Below are 21,364 nucleotides of genomic sequence, written 5' to 3'. Positions count from 1 at the left end.
TTTTCTTGTAGAGGAATATTTTGTTAAAAGAGTGCAAGTTAACTAAGCGCCTATAAAGGGGTCGACAATGACCTGGCAGATGCAGATTGAACAGTTTTGATTGGATTCAATTTATGCATGTGATGTTCTGCTCCTTAACCTTAAATGAAAAAAAAAAAAAAAAAAAATCACAATTGCATCTCTATACAACGGTTTATTCTGCAGTGAGCAGTGCAGCTGCAGTTGTATCTCCAATTCCTGTGATGGATTTTTAAAGGAACTTGTTTTCCTCTGTGGCCTCGGACCATAACAAGGACAAAAACACTGAATCACACACTGGAGTTGTGTTCAGGGAAAACAATGATTGGGGGGGGGAAGCAGGGTTTGGTGTTGGAGGAGAAACCTCATTAGAAAAATCACGGCACACACTGATGACATCACGAAAAACACGGATGGCATCGGTCAGTGAAAGAAGCAGTACGAAAAGAAACGCAATCCTCACAAATGAATGCAGGAATGAAGCCCTGGATTTGTCTTTCATGTATCGTAGTAAAGGGAACACCCAAATCTCTTGAGAAACCGGGGAGGGTTGGTAAGGTTTTCTGGATGGAGCTGTTTCTCAGGGACTCAGCAGTAATGACCACGTCAGTGTATTTTCTGCTCAGCTTAGAGAAGTTCTCTTGTTTACTAGAAAGCTAGTGATGACATTCAAAATGTGACACAGCCTTTCTTACTGCTACACTAACATCACTTACCCACTACAATTCTGATACACATAGGACCAACGCAGTTTTTACTAATGCATTACTAATGCATTACTAACGCATTACTAATGCATTACTAACGCATTATGCCAGCCCAAACTGGCTTTAGCATATAAAGAAACTACTGTCACTATTTACAATTAGAGAGCAAAGTAAGAAATGAACCGACTGCGCCTGGATTTTGAAAACAACTTTTGTAAATCACCCATAAAACCAACAACACCTGAGTTCTATTATTGAAAATCTGGCCTCTTAAGTTAACTATGGCGACAGCTATGAGCGGACTTTATAGACAGAAACAATTAAATATTAACAGACGACCCTTTTGAATCGTTTTCATCTGAACTTTTCTAATGTGAGGATCGCAGGATTTCTGTTGTTTCTTCTTGAACATTTTTTTTGTTTTCGTCTGTATAATTCTGTTGATTAGTATAGATTTGGTATACGTTATTAGGATATTACACATGTTAAATATGAATTTGATGGGTAGGATACTTGAGTATTCTCTCCATACCATCACTGGTGATGATCCCAGTCCGACCTTTGAACCCTAACCCTATGTTTGGAGACAAGCAAAAAGTACTTTTTGGAAAAAATTGGGATTTTTCTTTGGCCTTGACTGAAAAGACATTCTAGTAGCACAGGGTTCAAGTGAAAGCTAGGATCATCACTGATGATAACTTAGATCTCAGGGGTAAGGCAAAGTGAAGCTCAAGTGCAGCCCTGGCAGATTAACTGATCTCAAGCCTACATCAGCTGATACATTTCTAGGCAAATCTCATATAAGGCGCATAATTTAAGCCGCTTTGCAACCCATCTCCACCCCAGCTGTTCTTTTTGCAATGTGTTTGACTATATGAGTATCACATCCTTTGCAACTGAAGCCAGGTCTGCTGCTCTTCCTGCTTGTATGCAGGCTGGCTGTTAGGAAACCTCAGAACAGACTATAGTAGTCCTGACTCAAATACAGTTATATGTTGCTCTACATAGCAACTTTACAGTTTGACAAGCAAGTACGGAACAAACTGTGAATGTAATTTTCCTTATAACCTTATTTTGCATATATTCTTTTTAAAAGATAATAATATGAGATGCTTCGCTTGTTACCATATATACCAGTGCCACATTAGACATTCCTAGTTCACACTGTGCCGATAATACATGAGAGGACACGTCCCTGTGAGTCCACCCCAAGCTAAACAGACTTCCTGTTACGTCTGCACTCACTTTGGCTACAAGGAGGGAGCTTCCAGCTGCCATCTTGAAGCTTTTACACAAAATATTTTCTTTTGAAGGGATAATGAAACAATGAAACAGCACCATGCAGAGTCCCTTTACAGGCAGAAGTGATGTTAGGATTTTTACGATGGGGCCACACAGACCGAAATTGCCTGTAGGATGAGTGCAGCGCAGTGCTCGGCAAGGCACAGGCCACCAGTGAAGGAGTTGTCTCTCAGTGACAGAGCACAGTTTACACTCCGGTGTCAGATAAAGCAGCTTTAACACTCAGAGAGCATCCAGTCATCCATTAATTCATTAGTCAGACTGGGGCCGACATTGAAGTGACATGTTTTTACAGAGACTTCAGTCTGACGTTGAGAGGGAGACGCTGACTTTCAGGAGGGTAATGGAGACCATGGAGACACAAACCATCACCACCGCTAACACACACACACACACACACACTCTCTCACACCCATTATTATTACTTTCACAGTATGGTGCACTGATTTGGTTGCACACACACTCACACACACAAACAGTGCCATCCTACCGCAGTGGCTGCTCCACAGGCTCAGCTGAGAGAAAGAAATGCAGAAATGTACAGAGAAAGTGAAAGGTGAGCAACATGGAGGGGAAAAAAGAGGTCAGCAGAAAGAAGAGAAGTAAAGGCACACTATCAAACACCGAAACACTCAAACTGCTAACGGATGTTCATTCCTTGAGCTGCTTTCCAGTTCTGTTGGAAAGTAGGGAAATCATACTTTAAACTGGGACAAACTTCCAAGGAGAATTCTGAATCAGGCCAGGAATTCTATCAACTGCCTTTAAGCAAACACAATCTGTTAGTCCTAGAAATATATTCCTTCAGATTAATTGTAAAAACCTCTCAGTGGAACTTCGGTGATCATTGGTTTCTTTTAATATTTATAAATGTATTACTGTTGTCTTGTTTTAGACAAACCTGGCCGCACAACATTCAACACACAAGTGAGGAATTACCTACTTCCAGCTTTAAATGAAAAGCAGCAGCATTCGTTTCGCGTTTACTAATTCTAACTCAGTGCTACTGGTGCGGCTCGTCACAGAAAGGCGGAGCTGTAAACAGCGTGCTCACCCGAGGCTTCGCCGAGCAGAGCGGTCCTGCCGATGTTGGAGAGCAGGTGGTCGATGTTGGGGGCGGGCTGCACGTCCTCCGTGTCCACTGGTGTCTGCAGGGACGGGGTAGATTTACTTTAAAAACTCGGAGCATTGCATCCATAAACTGTTAAGTATCCGCCGTAGTTTTAGGGGCCTTTTATGTCTTTATTATGGGCAGTACATGACAGCAAATGAAGAACAGAGTGAGACAGACTCAAATTGGGGACGTGGCTAGCATCTCAATCCCTAGGCCAAGAGCTCAAATGCAGCTATCATTAATTCAGCTCCATTTCTGGAGATCAAGTGTAGCGGCTGCTGCATACTTATGAGACAATTATCATTAGGGAAATATTAGTTATTGAAACTGGAAGAAGATTCCTAGAAAGGTCAATAAGTCTTGAATGATTTGCTTTTGAATGCATGTCTCAACAATTTCCAATTTCACAAAGATTAAAAATTAAATGTCGCCACCAAACAGCAGAGTGACTTGTTGGGTTTGTCAGAGAGCTCCATTACATCATGAAAAGAAAAATCATAAATATTAAATGACCAAATAAAAAGAAATAATGAATGATGTGACTCTTCACTCAACCAGTCATTTTTCTTAAAATGTTGGATACAATGTTTCAAATTCCCGCAATAATGGATTTTCTTTTTTTCCTGTCATTTTCTAGAGCAATAGAGATTAGCAATAGCATACCTTCTCATCCTTGTCTAGCTCATCAGTGAAAAACCAGGTGCACTGCAAGAAAGCCGGAGAAAGAAATACTGAGCATGACTTGGATACTATTAAGGATGTAAGTGATTTATACTGTTCGTGCGCGTTTGCATCTCTCACGTGTTGTATGAGCGTTTCTACGATCTTGTAGCGGTCGGGCATGTGAGTGACCATGTCTTTCATGTTGTCCTCAGACGTCCGAACCAGCGTCGGCCCAAACACGAGAGCCAAGTTACGAGGCTCCATCTAGAGACGCCAGGAACATATTGATGGCATTAATACCAAATACTTAACAGTGATACATTTCGTCCGCATTTACAAATTCCCTTTATCCCACCTTGTTTTTATCCGAGTTGTCGGCTACAGTCTTCAGGTGACCAACCAGGAACTTGAGAGTGTGGTAATAATGATCTGGGAGGTCGCGGATCTGTACAAATGAAAGGAAAACAGAGTGAAACATCAAAACCGTAAACCTGTTTAACCTGCCTGACTTCTGCGCGCACTTAACCCAAGCGGGTAAACACGTACCAACTTCTTCATGGTCTTCAGTCTGTCGGATGCATTTTCCATCCGATTGGCATCGATGAAGTCGTTGTACTTGTCTGTTAAGATATGAGAAGATATAAAAAGTCAGATGAAGCTGTGTGATTAGGCTGCATAGCGATGTTTTGCGATGGCATGTTGGAACCTGTTGGTCTCACCGTTGGTGAAGAGTGGCTCTGGGAGTTTCCTGAAGAAGGATTTGAGTAAGCTACTGACGACATTGAGGTCCTGCCACTTCTGCAGACGACAGAGCACACAGAGACGACTCAGATATCGTTACCAATCACCTTTTGTACTAAAAGTGCCAGTTAATTGTTTCTTTTTTTCCTCTCTTTGAGGATCGACAGTATTCTTGCCTTCTATGATCATGTAAAAAAAAAAGAAGCAGATCCCAATGATTCAGCAGGCTTGTAGAAACACATTCAGGAGCAATAACTTTAAGTTGTGGTTTTCTGCATGACTTTAGAAGCCTCTCACATTGTTATCGAGGAATTTCCTGGAATCTTTTCAAACAATCTTTGGAAAGACTCTTGAAGGTTTTCCATTTCTACCTCTTGGACAATAACAGACTTCAAATTGTTTGGAAACGAGGCGCTCAAACTTGCTAATGATCAGTTTATCAAGTGCATTCAATTAGCAGCACCTGGCACCTGTGAAGCAATAAGTGTGTACTTACTGCTTCTGGATTTTGGCTTATTTTTTGCTAAATAAATTACAGCACTGAGGTTCATCTGAGGTTGCGTTTACAGGCTATTTTAAGACCTACGAAGCACCAGATGATTTTTTTATGTGCTGATATGTAAAATCTCAGAAATGAAAGAGGCTGCACTTTTTTTTTTTTTTTTTACACGACTGAATGTATATTTATATTTCTGCACCTCCTCTGCAGGGTTGATGTCCACGCCCTTGTTGAGCTGCTCCTGGAGCAGCGACACCATGGCGTTATTCCCTGGGACTCGGTAAATGCCGGTGTATTCCAGACCCATCTCCTCCACGAGGCCACAGCAGATCTCCACAATCATTGGAACGAACTGCAGAAGGAGACACGGAAACGTGTGATCACAGAAAATAAGGAAAAGGAAAACAGTTTTACCGCATTCAGGTGGTGACAGAGGTCAGTGTGGCTAACCTTGTTATTTGTACCAGGTTGACATTCCTCCAGCCTCACACCGAAAGCTTTGGGCCCAGCTTTCTTTGCTTTCTTCATGATGTTAATTCCCCATGGAGACTTGGGAGGGCTGCTCTCATCTGTAGGCAGGTTGAACAGAAACTTAGCAACTTCCATGTTTGACTAAACACCTTCTTATCCAAACGCTGTCACCCATTAAAACAAAAATAAAAAAGGATTTGAAAACCAGCAGACTGCTTTAATAGAATGGGATTAAAAAAATCTCTAAACATTTGAAAAGGTTAGTACTTACTTTGGGCAAGAGTTGCACTTTTTAGGTCAGTCTTATGTATAGTTGCTTTGTGTTAGCATGGTATAATTAAATATTGAAATAATATGGACAAAAAAGAGAAGAAACAACAAAGCAGTTGACTAAAGGTGCCTCCACAACAAGAGTGAATATGACAACTAAATGATGAGCTATTCACAACTTTGAGGAGTTCCAAATACACTCATAATTGGTCCAATTAATTCTTTATAGTTTTGATTCCAAGATTAGTTTGAAGACAAAGTCAGTAACAAAGTTAGAGCCCAGGATTCAGCAAATGCCGAATGCCAGCGTGGATGGCTTCGAGTCTCCCCGACACTGACCTTTGCCTTCTGGTTTGGGCGAGCGTGGCGCTCCAGCAGCGTTCTCCGTCTTATTGAGCAGGAAGGGAGGCTTCATACGGGACAACTTGGGAGAGGAGTCTGGCTTGTTGACAGCTGGACTGTAGGGGGAGACAGAGAGACAGTGTAGGTATTACTGTTGTGGTTCATTTAAATTTAGCTGTATCTGCTCGTCCGGTGGCAAAAATCCAGGACAGGTTAGAGTAAATTTAACTTCAATTTAAGTTAACCTGCATTTTTCTGGTGTGTGGGAGGGGAATATCCAGGCAGGATGAGGAGAAAGGACAGCAATATTCATGATCGGGTGACTCACCTTTGTTTTCTGTAGTCATTAAGCTTCTTATTAATGAGGGCCTGCCTGGAAAAGCCGAGCTCCTGCGAGACATAAACACACCTGCATTATGAGTCTGAGGTTTTCACTGAGAACATATTAAATGCATACAGTTATTGAAAATCTGCCCGGTAAAAGTGTGTTCTCTGACCTCGTTGTCTATCTTGCTGTTCTCCCCGATGACCTTTATCCAATTCAGCATGTCCTCCCGGTCCTCCGCTTGCAGCAAGTACTCACAGAAGTCCTGGGTGGTCAGCCGGAGGGCGTGCTTTCGTTTGGTCTCGCTGTACGCGATGTCCACCAGGCAGCCCTGGATGCTGATCGGCTGCTCATCCTCGGCCGAACCTCCAATTGTGGCTCCGCGAAGCACCGCCTCCCGCTTATCCTTGTAGAGGAACAGCGATTGGGAGCGAAGAACCGAAAAGACACGCTTCCACGGACGCATGGCGCTGCCTACCTTCTGTGAAGGAAAGAGGAGATGTGATGCGACTCCTTTGCTATGCTTTCCAGATTTCTCTTGTAATCAAGCTCGATTTGCCCACCTTGCCCTTCTCGGTGTGGATCTGCTTGTAGTGCAGCCATCCTTCTCGCCATACATCGCTGTAAGTGATGTTTCCCAGCTCCGAGGTGGAGTGACGTTTCGACCGAACCTCCTCCGCTGTCCCGATGTTGTCCAGAGACTGAAACACAATCGGAAAAGTTTTCAGGTAATTTGTTGACTTTCTGTTTTCAGTTAGCTAGTGTTTAGAGCGGATTTTCTCATTTCAAGTTAGTTTTTATTATCTGAAAATCTTTCGTTTTAGTTTCGATTCTATTGGTTTCAGTGTTAGTTTTAGTCTTTTTTTATTTTGGTTGTATAACATTTTTTTTAACAGAAACCAAAAGTAAGCATCTTACTTTTTCTTTTAAAGTTAGTTTTCAAAGCTCACAAAGTGGTTTCAGCTAGTTTTCACCTTCTGTTTATTTTTTAATTCTCAAGCTTCTTTTATAATGTGCAAAAACACATCAATGCATATTATTTTGTGTTGCTAATTATTGTTTAAATTTAAAATTGCTTTTAAAAATACCATGCAACAGTTTCAAAGAAAACTGTACTCTTCATGCTGACCTGGCAGAAGATTGCAGTAGTTTCCATACTGCAGAATTTTGCAACGGACGAACCACCAGTTCAACTATCAGCTATCGCACCTTTATGTGTCTTTGTATATGGCCAAATATTACCTGATAAAAGCTTTATTAAAACATAACACAATCCTTTCCTTGCACAAATAAAAAGCTGATTTAAAAAGCTGTAATAACAGAAGACACACTCATAGTGTTCCAGTGTAATCAGCTCACTGTAGCTGTAGTTAAATTATATTTAACGTTGGCAAACTTAAGCCACGTGTCCCAACACTTCATTTCAGACTTTATGACTCTTTTATGGCAGCGTGTCACAGAAAAAACACCTCACTGGTTTTAATGACAAAAGTTTAATATGATTTGTGTCTCTGTAGCTCGGCGGTGGCAGGAAGAAGTCATTTGAAACTCCTTCAAAACCTCAGCCTGAATTTGATAATGAGAATTAAAATGATTATAATAACTTGTTTTAGATGTTTGTGCAACCATCCATACATTTTTTTGTATGACCGCATTTAAAAATATTAATGTTGGTTTGCCATAATTAATTCATTGCCTTAGTTAAATAAATACAAATGACTAGTTTAAATTCAATGTGGGTTGATAACGATTTAGTTGCATTTGTTTGCATTTTAGCTTCGTCTTTGAATTTTATGATAACATGCAAAGTATTTACAGATTGTGTCAGTTTATGTGCAGTAATAAAAAGTGAGGAACTCACCCCATCTGTGAAGAAGCTCTTCACTCTTTTTGGAAGCCTCCTACTTGAATATAACATCACAACAAAGAGTCGTTAATATTAATAATGTGAAATATAATTTCTATCAGGTGTCTGGGATCTGCAGTACTTACAAGGATCGTCCGTCCTCTCTGAACGTGTTGAGTCCTTCGTCACATGACTTGGAGCGCTCGCTGGAGATGGCTAGAACATAGGAGGAACGGCGACTGGATTTAATACTGCCTGCTCAGCGAGGGATGAATGAATGAATGGAGAGAACGAGAGAGAGAGAAGAGAGCAGAAAGAAAGAGAAAGAGGAAAAAAAAAACAGAAAGAATGTTGATGTAATGCCAATCACCAGAGTGGATGGTGTTGGATTAGGAGATTGGGGCAGTGAGGGAGGAAGCGGGAGGTGGTGGAGGAAGGGGGGGGGGGGTTAACAGGGCGAGTGAATCAGCGACTTGGTGGAGATGGTGAGTAGGAACATGAGCTAGAGGAGTGGGGGTTAGACTGGTTTCCTTGGACCGTTTGCTCACCTCTGGCATACAGGTGTACACACCCATATTCATTTTTTTGTGCAGTTTTTTCACAATCATGCAAGTCTTGGTTTGTGCACCACCAATATGGGCTAAATTAATTTGAAAATACACAGATTGGGCTTCATGCACGCTTAGAATTGTGACCAAAAAATGATCTAAACCAATGTGTTCAAGTCCAATCTACAAATTCAACATGCAAACTGCTGAAACTTCATCTTGTCAAGCTATTTTGGTTTTTGAGTGAGATTTTAAAGTTCACTTCTCATAAAAACAAACTTTTTTTCAGCTCTATAAAATAAAACGTAAATTTCCACAACTTAAGTGCATCCTTAAGTTCAAGATTTCAGCTTCCCCCCCCCCCATTTGTGTTAAGAAAATAAGGCAGTTAAAACACAATAAGGAGACAAAATGCTTCATAAGATGGAGATTACAGCAGTTATAAAATTGTATACTCTCTTCAAATCTCATGCTTTATAAATCCACATTGGAAATAAAAGGAGAATCTTAATTTTTGGCTGCATGCAGTGGCGAGGAAGGGAGGGAGGAGGGGGCACTCACTGCAGTCGTGTGAGAAGAGCCTAGTGAGGGGGAAGGTGAAGGTGGGGGATGCGGGGCTGTTGACCACGGCGGGCGTTGAACTCATGCCGCTGGAGACAACGGAGGACGCCGGCACGTGCCGGGCGCGCAAATCGGCGCCGGGGCTGGTTGGCTCGTCTGTGGGCGGGTGGAGGGAAGGAAGGAAAGGGTGAAAGAGAAGGAGAAGGGTTAGGTGTTAGCAAAAAGGGCGAGAAGGTAAGAAAAAAATGGGTTGGGTTAGGAGAAGGTAAGGAGAGGAGAGGTTTTAAGGTAGAGGAATGATGAGGAATTGGGGGATTACCATCAGAGAGACTTAAAAAAAAAACGCTTTTCACAGTTTCTTTCACTTTAAATTTGACTATCACCTTAAAACATTTACCACAATACTTTAACATGATGCACTTCCAGATTCCCGTGAGAAGTACAAGAAAGTCAGAAACACATACATTTATATGGTCACTTAAGAACACACAGATGAAGCAGAAGTCACTAAAAGCTCCTGTCCTCTCTCAGGAAAGTAAGCATAGCTGCGACCCAACTACAGTAAGAAAAAGTCCCACAGGAACATGGCTGAACAGGCAAAAAGTTTACAGAAAATACAATACCTGCGTCTTCTGCTGCCATAGGAAGAACTGTTCAGTAGCTAACAGAGAGGAGGGGGTTTTGTTACAGGTTTACTGGCTCATGGTTTCAGTTCTTTGTGAAATCTACCCTAGCGCAGGCATGATCTGATATATGCAAGAGAAACCGTTACTGTCCAAAAGGTAGAAAATAAATTATTGGGCATGAATGATCTTTTCATTTTCTTTCCAACATAAGAATTCTGGGGATTTTTTTATGCTGATAAAGAAACGTAGTTTTTAAGAAGACAAAGGCATAAAATGGTTAGGATCACACAGGCTACTAGTCATCAGCAGTTTCAGGTAAAGGGATATGAAACTAACGCACAGAAACATTCATACACAAACACGCTCACACTTCCTGACTGACAGCGAGGATTAGGGGCTGGTCTGATATTTGCATGCAGTGAGGAGAAGCTGGATTTGCCGTGATGTTTTAAACTCTCAGGACCGAAATGCGTCGAGGCTCTGGTTTGCTCTCGGAGGAAACAGCAGAGGGCAGCACAGCCTCACTCCGCCACACTTCAACTGACCACCACATGGTCATTTTAGAAAAACCCTGCACTGGTTTCATATTTAATTTTCCCTATTTTAATAACCATCTCTCTTCTTACAGTCCAGTCCTCGAACATCCTTCGTCTCTTCCCTTTCTTCATGCTCTTCTTCCCGCCCTCGCTTTTCTATTCTTCGCTCCTGTGCATTTTAGAGGCCGACATAAGGCGGAAAACATTCCCAGTCTGGGATAAGGAATCTGCCTGTTTACAGCATGGCCCAGAAATAGCCGGGCTGTGGGTTTAACAAAGGCCGTCATTAACAGGCAGCCAGAGTGAGCTCAGAAACACGACACAGAGACAGACCAGCAGAGGGGAGCAGCATACTGAAGTACACTGTGCTGCTGCTCTACAGTACATATAGTAAAGGAGGAATTCCTGACTCAGATTTGTCCTGGACAAATGGTGAAGATAGAAGAAATGCTTAAAGACTCATTCCTCTTTGGAATATTTACTTTATTAAGAGGGACCTATTGTGCTTGATTTCTAGTTTTTATCTTCTGCATGATATACAGTTCCAATTAATTCTTATTTATCTTTATTACATCTAAACTGGACCTCATTTCATGGACTCTGAACTATCTGAAACCAACCCTTTTAGCTCCTCTCCCTTTAGGGCAAAGATGCCAGCTTTCCTTTGACTGGCTGTCCCTCACAACTAGAAGGTTTCAACTCCATGTGGAGTTTCTTAGGGATATTCCTTCTCTCTGACATCATACAGAGCCAAGAGTTGAATATAAATAGTCTGAGGCCTGAGTTTTTGCAGCATGTTTTACTAGCTGTACTACCTGTACTCCTGCTTACGAAATATCTCAAAGAATTAACTGACTATCAAACTAACCTGTATGTAGCAACTGTAATTCAATGTAAAGAAGTTTAGACCAAGAAAATGAGAGAGAATGAGCTTGAGCTTTCAATACAAAGTAATTGAAAGCAGGTGCCTGTAAGAAAACACAGAGGGCCAGTACACAGGCCAGTACACGAAGTCCATCATGTCCAGGGTCCAGCTAGTAAAGACAGTCATAGAATGAACCCCCACATAAAACCCTTCATCTAGTAGAGCAGTACAATAGCTGCATTGAAGGCGGGAGCCCCCACTGTTCCCCACAAGGACCATGACAAAAACCTCCTGGCAATTTACAGCTTACAAAGACTCCAAGTGGGCGCACAATAAAATCCTGCAGCAGCATTCGATATAATTTGTCGTTTCATTTTGTAGGAGCTACCAGAAACACAGAAAGTATTAAACACTTCATTGAATTTAGGAAAAATTCAATATGGTGTACGAGATTTGATAAAAACATACAGTATCTGCATTCAGACACGGTTTGCCTTTGAACTGCTATCTCACAGACACCCATGCTTTGAAAAGAAGAAGAAAAACAACAGCCCATGAAATTGCATGTCCCTAAACAGCCTCAGATTATATCAGCATCTGCGTCAGTTGGATAAAGAAAGAAAGAAAGAAAGAAAAAGAAAGAAAGAAAGAAAGAACGAATGAACGAACGAATGAACGAACGAACGAACAACTACTTCTTGTCTATCCTAGTTTCAGTTTGTGGATATTAAACATGTCCTGACCTGCTGCTCTGGCTGCTTGGTTTCGTTTAATTCAGGTGAAAGTACGAGGCAAGAATGTGCTCTGACGGATTGACAGCGAGGACGAGAGATGCCTTCCTGGTTTCCTGTAGTTTCTCTCTTTAAATGAGGCAGAGCGCAGCTTGGCTCAAATATCCACAGTCATTCCAAGATGGGTCAAAGCTTCCCAGTCAGCTGATTTGAATCTATTCAACATTAATGCAAGTTTTCCCCAGCCTGCGAGTGGGCGATATAGGCAAGTCCAGCCTCACCGGCTGACTTAATTTGCTTGTGGTTTGACTTTGACTAATGTCCGTGTCAAGTGATAGAATCTAATCAGAAGCCTACAGGGCCCCTTCTGTTTGAGCCTTTTCAGAGCAAGAAACAAGCTCGAACACGATTGCAGTCAACTCCCACTGACGGCAACATATGCAGGCCATAACTGTAGAAAACAAACAGAAAAGACTGCATGTCCTACTCGGACGGTGCTATGACAGCTCGTTATTAGTATTACTGGTTTAGATTAAAACCACTGTCAGTAGCTGTTGAGCTCCTGTCACGCCTCAACACACAAAATCAAACTCCACCGATGTGAAATTGAAAATTATCCCTCTAAACAACAACCCACATTCAGGAAAGTCCAGACCTCCACCTCATTTCCTCAGCACAGTGAGGTGACCTTAAAGTCAGGAGGGCAGCCAGCAGGATTAGTGAACTTCCATCGCACATACGACTAATATGGTGCGTAAGACTGTGGGAATACTGCAATTACCCAACGCAAACATTCACAGACGGATCGGAAACTGCGTCTGGGCAGACTCTGGCGTCTGAATATACAGACGAGGAGGAAATTAAACAACACACAAATTCAAATTTTCATCTGCTTTGCATTTCCTCTCGGTTAAGCTTTCGCTAACGTTCAATAAACACTCAGTGTAGATTACATTTTAGAGGACGACTAATGAAATCTCAAGGTCAGTGTGGGGGTTTTTTGTGTTAGGGAAGTAGGAGAAGGGACATGGGAGGAAGCTTGGAGGCTCCCTACTCACCTATGAAGGGGATGGAGGCCAGAGAGTCATCCTCTAGTGGGAGGGGAGCAAGGTTTCCATTTGGTTTGCCTGAGGCTACATCTCCTGTGGAACCGGGAGCTGGGGCTGAGTCTTTGGGATCAGGAGAAAACAAAGAGGGTTCTAGCCCATCCAAAGGCAGGGCATAGTGAGGGTGACGCATACCCTGGACATTCCTCCGCCCCGTGGGGGGTTTCTGCCTCATCACCACTTCCTGGGTCTGTGCCACCAATTCAGCCTGCCCTTCCACTGCCCCTCGTTCCCTCTCGTGGTTTGTTGGCCTGTACCCTCTGTCCTGGGATTCGGGCGTGGCGGAGGCAACTGGAGTTGTGGTGGAGGCAGTGGGAGGTGCTGGCGTCCCCTCTGGAGGGCTGGTTTTAGGTACTGGGTTCCAGTTTAAGTGGGGGCCAGAGTATGAAGGGTCCCTGAACGAATGAGCCTGCTGCAGGATGCGGCCTGTTTTGCGGTAAAAAGATGGGCTGTAGCTACGGTAGCCCACCGGCAGGTCGTCCACGCTCTGTCCAGGAGGAAGCCGCCTGCTCTGAGTGGGCGCCGGCTGTGGCTGGGTGTGGGTCTGTGGGTGGTGTTTAGAGGTTGGCTGTGACTGCCGGGACACTTGAGGAGCTTGCGCTGCGCTAAAATGGTTGCCCTGCCTGTGGTAAGCGTCAGTCCTCGGGGGAGGCTTGGGGGCCTGCTGGAGCCACGCGGGCCTGTCAATCCGAGGCGAGACCAGTCCAGCTGCTCCTCGGTCCAACATCTCTAACGAGCGACCATGGTGGTCGTAGAGGGCGAGCAAATTTTCAGAGCGTGTTCGAGTATAGTTAGTGGCAGTGTGGTCTCCGTAGGACCAGTATGGCTCCCCTTGGGGTCCGGGTCCTGACTGCTGAAGTAAGAGCAGAGTGTCCTGGGAGGCGCTGTGTGGCCAGCCACCTGTACGCTGCTGCTGCCTCCTTGATTCACTGAGCCGGTCTTGTGAGTAGCTCCGATGGCGGGTCTGCATCTTGCGTACTGAGCGATCCGGCTGCTGGTTGTAGTACCAGTCAGAGAGGGCCTGCTGGCAGCGGTCACTGCGGCTGTGGCTGACCTGTGGCTGAGGGGGACTGGTCCAGGCTGAGCTGGACTTGCGTGGCTGAGCCTGTGAAGAACTGGCACCATGGTGGTTGGGGTAGTGAACTTGTAGCGGGCTGGACAAAGGGCCTCCGGAGGAGGAAGACGAAGAGTAGGAGCGTCCCCTAATCTGGCCCTGAGGCTGCTGGCTGGTCATACCGTACTGGATCTCCTCTGTGCGGTGGGCTGGACTGCTGTGACCCACACCACCGGGCTCGCCTGGCCGCCCCTCCTGCCAGCTGGCGGGGCTGCACACAGCAGATCGGTTGTCCAAGGGTGATGAGGGGCTGGAAGAACCTGGCCAGCGACTCCAGTTATCCAGCTGGTTCTGGCCCATGGGGGATGAGAGGGGAGCTCCAGAAACCGACGTCGTCTTGGAGCGTGGGTAACATAGGGGGGGTGGCGGCGGAAGGTTTTCAGCTCCCCCAGCGTACGGTTCATTACCCGTCAGGTAGGCATCCTGGGAGTACGCCTAGAGAAAGGAGGGAAGATGGAGGAACCGTGAGAACAGACGTGACAGGAAGAAATGAGAAATTACAAAGGTAGGTAGGTAGGTGTGTGTCTGTGTGCGCCTGTGTGTGTATGTGTGGAATGAGAAGTTTAAATAAAAATGGTCTCTTCCTGTAAACAAGTTTGACAACGGCACAGTGTCGTGCTGCTTTACACACAACAACAGCCTGAAAGGGGAAGCTTCTGAGTTATTGCCACAGTTTGTCCCCGAGGCCTCGGCTCTCCACACAAACACAAACTAGCTACCAAACTGGAAGAATTCCCCCGAGAAAAAGCCACAACACTCACCGCACTGCAGCTAGCTATAAATACAAAAGTATCCTCTAATGTTATCTAAACAAATACAAAACACACACACACTTTGCTGCTTTAGGAGAATCCAAATGTAAATAACTAGCTTTAAATTACCCGATCATTTCAGGAATCGGCCACACTGCCATATTTAAACCAAAAACACACCTACTTCCAGTTATTTTTAAACTCGCATGACAAAGACATTTTAAATCAGTTTGACACTTTTAAAGGTTTACCTAATGAAACGTTTAGGCTGTCCAACAGAATCCAGAGCCTTTCCACAGCTTGTGCGTTAAGACCGAAGCCACACAAGCAGAAAAAGAAGAGCTCACTAACACCGCGGATGCGACAGCTCTGCAGCTAAAACATTCTGCTCTTCATTTTGTACCGCGTCCTCGTCCTAAAACATCCAGACTTTAACTTCTTTTCTTTTCCTTTGTATTTGTGACTTTTCTATCTGCTCTATCGACTTGTTTCTGCCTCTCTCAGATCTTTCCAAACTCCCTCTCTCCTCCTCCTCATCTTACTCCACCCTGTGGGAGTGTGGAGGGAGGTGCGCGGGATTGGTGAGGTCATGCTAGGAATGCAGCAAAGACAGGCGTAGCAGCGAGGGGAGGAGCGAGACAACAGAGGAGGGGGTTTATAATATTAAGACACGGCAGGACGCTTGGAAGGAGAGGGCAGTTTGGGGCATTTCTGGGAGGAACGGTGATGTTTCTGCATCTGTGAGAAAGACCAGTTAAATCAGCTCATCTGGTGTTTGTGTGTGTTGACGAGTTGCTCCAGGTTAATGGGAGGGGCATTTAACGATGCATGTTGGATCTTGTGGAAGAGCAACCTGTGGAGCGATAAAAATGTGTTTTACGGAACATGGGTGTGTGAGCGACAACCGAGTTTTTGGGTTGGTTTTTTTTTCCCCAAGCACAAACTTTGACAGATACCAGTGGTTTTAAATGATCATGTGTTGTAATCTAAACACAGAGCGGAGAGCCTGTGAGTCACTCTGCAGCCAGTCTAACAAAATCTTGAAATTCTTCAACAGTGACGCTGTGAATCATCTCTGCAGACTTCTGCAGTGTCCTAAAATAATGCATGTAATATGTGTGGGTTTATTTTGTGTGTGTATTTGAGGTGGGGGTGGGGGTGGGGTAAAATATGTGTGAAAAATCTCATACTCACACTTACCAACTGAAGCACATCTTCATCCTTTGGCATAATGGAGAGCTCCAACACGCTCTCACTGCAGGACACGTGCGACAAAAAAGAGACAAGAGCAAGAATAAGACTTCAGAGGCAACATTTGTACCTGTGGATTGTTATAGCTAAAATAAAAATACAATAAAATCAAATACAAAAGAAACCTTAAAAATAACTCCAGCTATTCTTAAACGAATACCAGTTAGGAATGCACTGATTTGAGCAGGAGGATAATGAATCAGTTCCATCGGGTAATCTGAACTGAGGTATGTCACTTGATGTTTCATACCTTCCATTAAAACTCATAATATGCAGCAAAAGACTAACAAACTACGTGAAAGGCAGAAAGCCAATCAGAATAGTTGGTTGTTGGGATTTTTTAGTTAATGTTTTTTTTGCCCTTGTGTGAATTTTTAGCATTTAGACTGATGAAATTATGTTATTTAAAAAAACAAACACCTGTGGCCCAGTTAAACAAGTATATTTGTAAAGGTGAAGTCACGCACTCCCTCCTACATTACATTTGGGCCATTAGATATGATTTGGATGCGTCGCATTGATCTGTCATGAGGTTATTCTCATATCTCAGGGTGAAACAAGCTATTCCTGTTGCTGCCTAGCTCGGCTTCTAGCCAGATGGTAAGCTGGCAAGCATGAAGATATACACGAGTCAGTGCACATATCTCCACTTTTTGTGTCACTCTCCTATGACTTCTCTCACAGGACAATAAATCAACACTTAAAAGGCTCTGAAGGGGCTCACAGGAAGGGATTCTTACCTGTTCTGAATGAGGGCGATCACCTGTGAGTACGTCTTTCCTAGAATACTTTCTCCATTCACTTTCACCAGACGATCCCCTGCACAGCATGGACAGATTGTCATATTATATCACTAATACATTTGAGAACAATGAATCAGTAAACTCTGACCTTTAAAGCAAGAGGAAATGATAAAGAAAATGGGTAAGGGGTAAATTCCCTGAAGGCAGACATCAAAATAATAATGACCCGGAGTGAAAAATAAGTAGTGAACTTTTTGAATAATTGACTCTGGGCTGTCTAAAGTCAGCAAAACCAAAACCACATTAAGCAAATCACCTGTATTGGGTGGCATCAAAAGCCAGCTTGAACTTAATCTCACACTTTTTCACTTCATGTGGTGTTCTATGTCTTAAAGGCAAAAAAGTACATCAATAAAATTAAAATAGCTTTCAAGCATAAAGAACAGGTATGTTTAGAACAGCTCAGCTTTTGTGAACCAAGGCCTTGAGGAAAGGCGTCCGATAACTACCTGCTCAAATTTTATATGCATTTGCGGTTACTTTATGCAAGCTGAAACACATACGCGGTGCTCGCAGGGCGTGTGTTTGCATACGTTTGAGGTAGCGTGCAACTCCGTGGATGCGTCAGTTTGCGTTAAATCAAGCTGGTGCTTTAACACCGAGTACTGGTTTGCTCTGCTGTCACAGAAATACACAAGAGGAAAACCTCACACACACTGAGCTCTCGTTCTGTAATAACTCTCGTCTCCTTTGTTTTTATTGTTAGTCAACTTCTCTCTGCATGCTCGTGCAGCGTCACGTGACCTGCACGCAGAACAGATTTCCAATGCAAATCGAGGCGTCCTCACTCCTGCACAACGTGTTCCTTTTACCTGTGCACAGGCCTGCCTGATGGGCCGGACCCTTTTCTCTCACGTTCTTCACAAATATAGTGTCCATTGGCTCCAACTGACCTTTCTGAAACCCTGAATGACAACATGAAAAGAGGGGATGCGCAAAGATCAGGACATAGACAGATTCAGTTAATGCACAAGGAAAGAAAAAGAAATCCACATGTGGGTATGAACGTTGTTACACATGAACATTTACCATTATATAATATTATATAATATTATTAATCATCCAAATATTGTAAACAATAGTCAAATAGTAAATAATAGTAAAATAACATAGATAAAATGCCATTCTGTATTGGAGGTGCACAGTACAACAATCCATTAGTTTACATTTTTTGCATGAACTCATTTGGGTAAATTCACATGCATATCTAAGCAGACATGACATTGATATACAGATGTACTCTCTGATGTATTTGTTTTGCGATTACTTCATGAATATCACCTGGGAGTCCACGCCAGGCTGGTTGTTTGATAAGCGCTACACCCACAAATCTTTCAGAAGCGCCGAGTAAAGCTGCAGGCTCAAACAAATCTGTTCCCCTTCTGCTGCGCTACACCTACGAACAGTTACTGCTGACACTTTCTACCAGCGCCCATCAGATATTTGTTAAGGGTTTGTTTTTGACACGAGCGACGTGGCTCCACAGTGTAGTTGTTTACGCGTTCACCTCACGAGTGAAAACTCCCTCGTCAGGTGAATCCCGGGAGAAGGCACAAATGCCTCGTGGGTTGTGTTAGGAAGAGCATCTCCTGTTGAATTCTTCCAATTCACATATGCAGAGCTACCTTCTGTCCCAACCCCGAGTGAACCAGGTAGCAGCTGAAAGTAGCACTTTTTCAGACGAGTAAATACGTCCATGAGCATCTAACTCAGAGGTTGTCAGACTGTGGGTTGCAAAAGTAAGGTAAATTTTTTTCAGGGAAAATAAATAAGAGTTTGCTTATACTACTGCATGTTTATTTATGTAAAATTAAATTTCTTATTGATATTTATTGATAAATATTCACACTTTTTTCAGCATCTCAAGTCAAGAAAACTAGAAAAAGCTGGAGAACCAGAAGTCTAACTGCAGGTGGATTTTTAGATGTAGTACTGGATAGCGTCCTGTAGGTGGCGCATAAAGGCTGCAGAGCAGGCGAGACATGAGGGAAGTACAGTAGGGTCTTGCCTCAATTACATCATCATTATCCCTATCCCTGTAGTAAGCTTTAACTGGAGCACTAATAAAAGACTGAGAAGGCAAAAAATAGAGGCAGCTCACCCTTTCCGTTACCGTTCTCCTCATCCTGCAAACAGAAAGACAGAATTACACATATTAGAGCAAATTTAAAGCGTAAAATTCCTGTAAGAGACATTTATTGTTGTCCTAGTAATTACAAACACATTTGCTGAGATGGTCTTTGGCCGCGTTTAAGAAGTTCTAGATGAGAGAGATCTGATAGCGAGGGGTAAACTTTTCCACATGCACAGAAAGGTCGACATGTGATGCAACGCAAGCGCTGAGCTTTAAAAAAAAAAAGGTTTTACTTTTGGAAATGTGGGAAAAGTTGCTACTTCAGACACTGTCACAAAATTGACCATATACAAAGATTTGCAGGACAGAAACTGGCTGTGCCACATGGAAAATTTTGCAACCAATAATAAAGTGCTTTTTTTTTTCATGCCCATTCAGCATTCAACTTTTAGACAAAACTGAGGGGAAAAACAAAAGCTATCACTACTTTTCCAGGCAGGAATGCTACCAAGTGATGATTCGGGGTTTACATCATGTAGTAGAAATGCCTCATACAGGGCCCTCATACTCCTGATTTAAACACAGACATTTCAGCAGCATACGGCTTCTAACTTTGGCCACAGTTCTCAACCCCAGGTGACCTTTTTCTGAACAGAAACCAAAATGTGGAAGGATGAGATCAACTGTTTACAGCTTTCCCTCACGTGTCGGTGACTTCACTGACAATTTATGCCAAACCTCCTGACACCGACCTGTTTGTTTTCATGAGCTCTTAATGTTGCAGATCCAGCACAGACACTGACTATCTGGTTTGACAATCTGCAGGTGCTCATGACATCACACACACAGCGAGTAAATAAAGGCGGGGACAGTGAGAAACGAGGTGGTGAGATCTGATAGCTGCAGGTTCTCTGATCACCTTCACACACACACACACGCACAGACACACACACACACTAAGCTGAGTGGACAGTTTGTGGGCAGGGGCACAGTGGGCTGACTGCTGCCGGGCTTTATCCTGCGCTGAGTGGGCTCATTCCGGGCTCTGCAGACAATGGTGGAGGGTTTAGAGGCAGAGAAAGGATAGCTGCCGACCCCAGAATAGAACTCATAGCTGGGGACACTCACCACCCGGCCAGTCCTAATTTCACCACATCCGGAAGGAGATGGGAAGAGGTGGACACAAAAGTCTATGCTAGGGATTCTATACATCTGGAAAATTACTCATCCCTTAATTTATGCGGATGTCTGGCACTGGATTGAAAAGACTCTAAACCTACACAAAAATGCATCCGTATCCATCCTGTTGCTCACAAGGTACATCCCAGTTTTCAGTGATAATAAAACAGCAATTCTTCACTGTATCATCACACTAATAACGTGTTACTTTAATGTAATGTAACACACTTTTGGTCCAAAATTCAGTATTAAGATCAAAGTTACTGGACGGATAGTTATCTGGGGAGGTTCTCAGTCATCCAGGTCATGGAAGTCCGAGGAAAGCGACTGAACTTTGACCTCTCGATCCAAGAAACTTCTCCTTGATCAAATGGTTATGCAGGTACATAAACCCTTCCAAAAACAGTCTCCTCAGTTCCCAGTTCAACGGTGGCAAATATGTGCATTGCTTGGAATTTATTGCTCGTAAGGAAAGAAATGTGACAGCAATGTGCAAAATGTGCCGAGAAACACAAGGCTGGTAGCTAAAGACCACAGACCACCCAAATGTCTCCTCAGAATGAGTGAATTTTGACCAGGTAACAAAAGCAGAGCTGTTTTTCACATCTTCTACTACAGGCTTCAGGATATAATAAATAATAAAAGGAGCTAGCATCTAAAAATAGATCCAGTGTATGTCCTCCCTATCTGAATGAGTACTTTTGTTTATTTCAGCTTATATGTATGGCAATAGCATGACTGCTGTATGCTGTAACTCAGTAACAAGTACTTTGACACTACACAGCGTAAATAAGCAAAGAAATTAAGTAACAAAGAAATCTGTGGTACTGTAGTTACTTCTTTTTTTAGTTCACTTCATTTCACATTAAATAAAATATTGTTTTTTTCCAAAGTGAATAAAAATCAAGTTACATCCTAAT

The 21,364-nt window shown here is 43.2% G+C and overlaps 1 protein-coding gene across 1 annotated transcript in view; it reads right to left on the bottom strand.

The window, feature by feature from the left end:
* arhgap23a (Rho GTPase activating protein 23a) overlaps window positions 1–21,364 on the bottom strand; it is a 51,761-nt gene that overhangs the window by 2,791 nt on the left and 27,606 nt on the right. The window contains exons 3-21 of the mRNA XM_085351801.1: window positions 19,293–19,317; window positions 18,004–18,096; window positions 17,129–17,207; window positions 16,338–16,392; window positions 13,224–14,820; window positions 8,445–8,553; window positions 8,314–8,356; window positions 7,016–7,153; window positions 6,625–6,933; window positions 6,456–6,517; window positions 6,125–6,243; window positions 5,495–5,613; window positions 5,244–5,396; window positions 4,524–4,602; window positions 4,351–4,424; window positions 4,160–4,249; window positions 3,943–4,068; window positions 3,805–3,846; window positions 3,082–3,175 (exon numbers count right to left, since the gene is read on the bottom strand). Coding sequence (XP_085207927.1) covers window positions 3,082–3,175; window positions 3,805–3,846; window positions 3,943–4,068; window positions 4,160–4,249; window positions 4,351–4,424; window positions 4,524–4,602; window positions 5,244–5,396; window positions 5,495–5,613; window positions 6,125–6,243; window positions 6,456–6,517; window positions 6,625–6,933; window positions 7,016–7,153; window positions 8,314–8,356; window positions 8,445–8,553; window positions 13,224–14,820; window positions 16,338–16,392; window positions 17,129–17,207; window positions 18,004–18,096; window positions 19,293–19,317 — 3,406 coding nt within the window. The remainder of the gene's footprint in view (window positions 1–3,081; window positions 3,176–3,804; window positions 3,847–3,942; window positions 4,069–4,159; window positions 4,250–4,350; window positions 4,425–4,523; window positions 4,603–5,243; window positions 5,397–5,494; window positions 5,614–6,124; window positions 6,244–6,455; window positions 6,518–6,624; window positions 6,934–7,015; window positions 7,154–8,313; window positions 8,357–8,444; window positions 8,554–13,223; window positions 14,821–16,337; window positions 16,393–17,128; window positions 17,208–18,003; window positions 18,097–19,292; window positions 19,318–21,364) is intronic.

The sequence above is a fragment of the Diplotaxodon limnothrissa genome, linkage group LG4 (assembly GCF_057381915.1).
Source record: "Diplotaxodon limnothrissa isolate DT_005_m linkage group LG4, D_limnothrissa_male_GT1.1, whole genome shotgun sequence".
NCBI classification, from domain to species: Eukaryota; Metazoa; Chordata; class Actinopteri; order Cichliformes; family Cichlidae; genus Diplotaxodon; species Diplotaxodon limnothrissa.
This window is presented reverse-complemented; position numbering and strand designations above follow the sequence as displayed.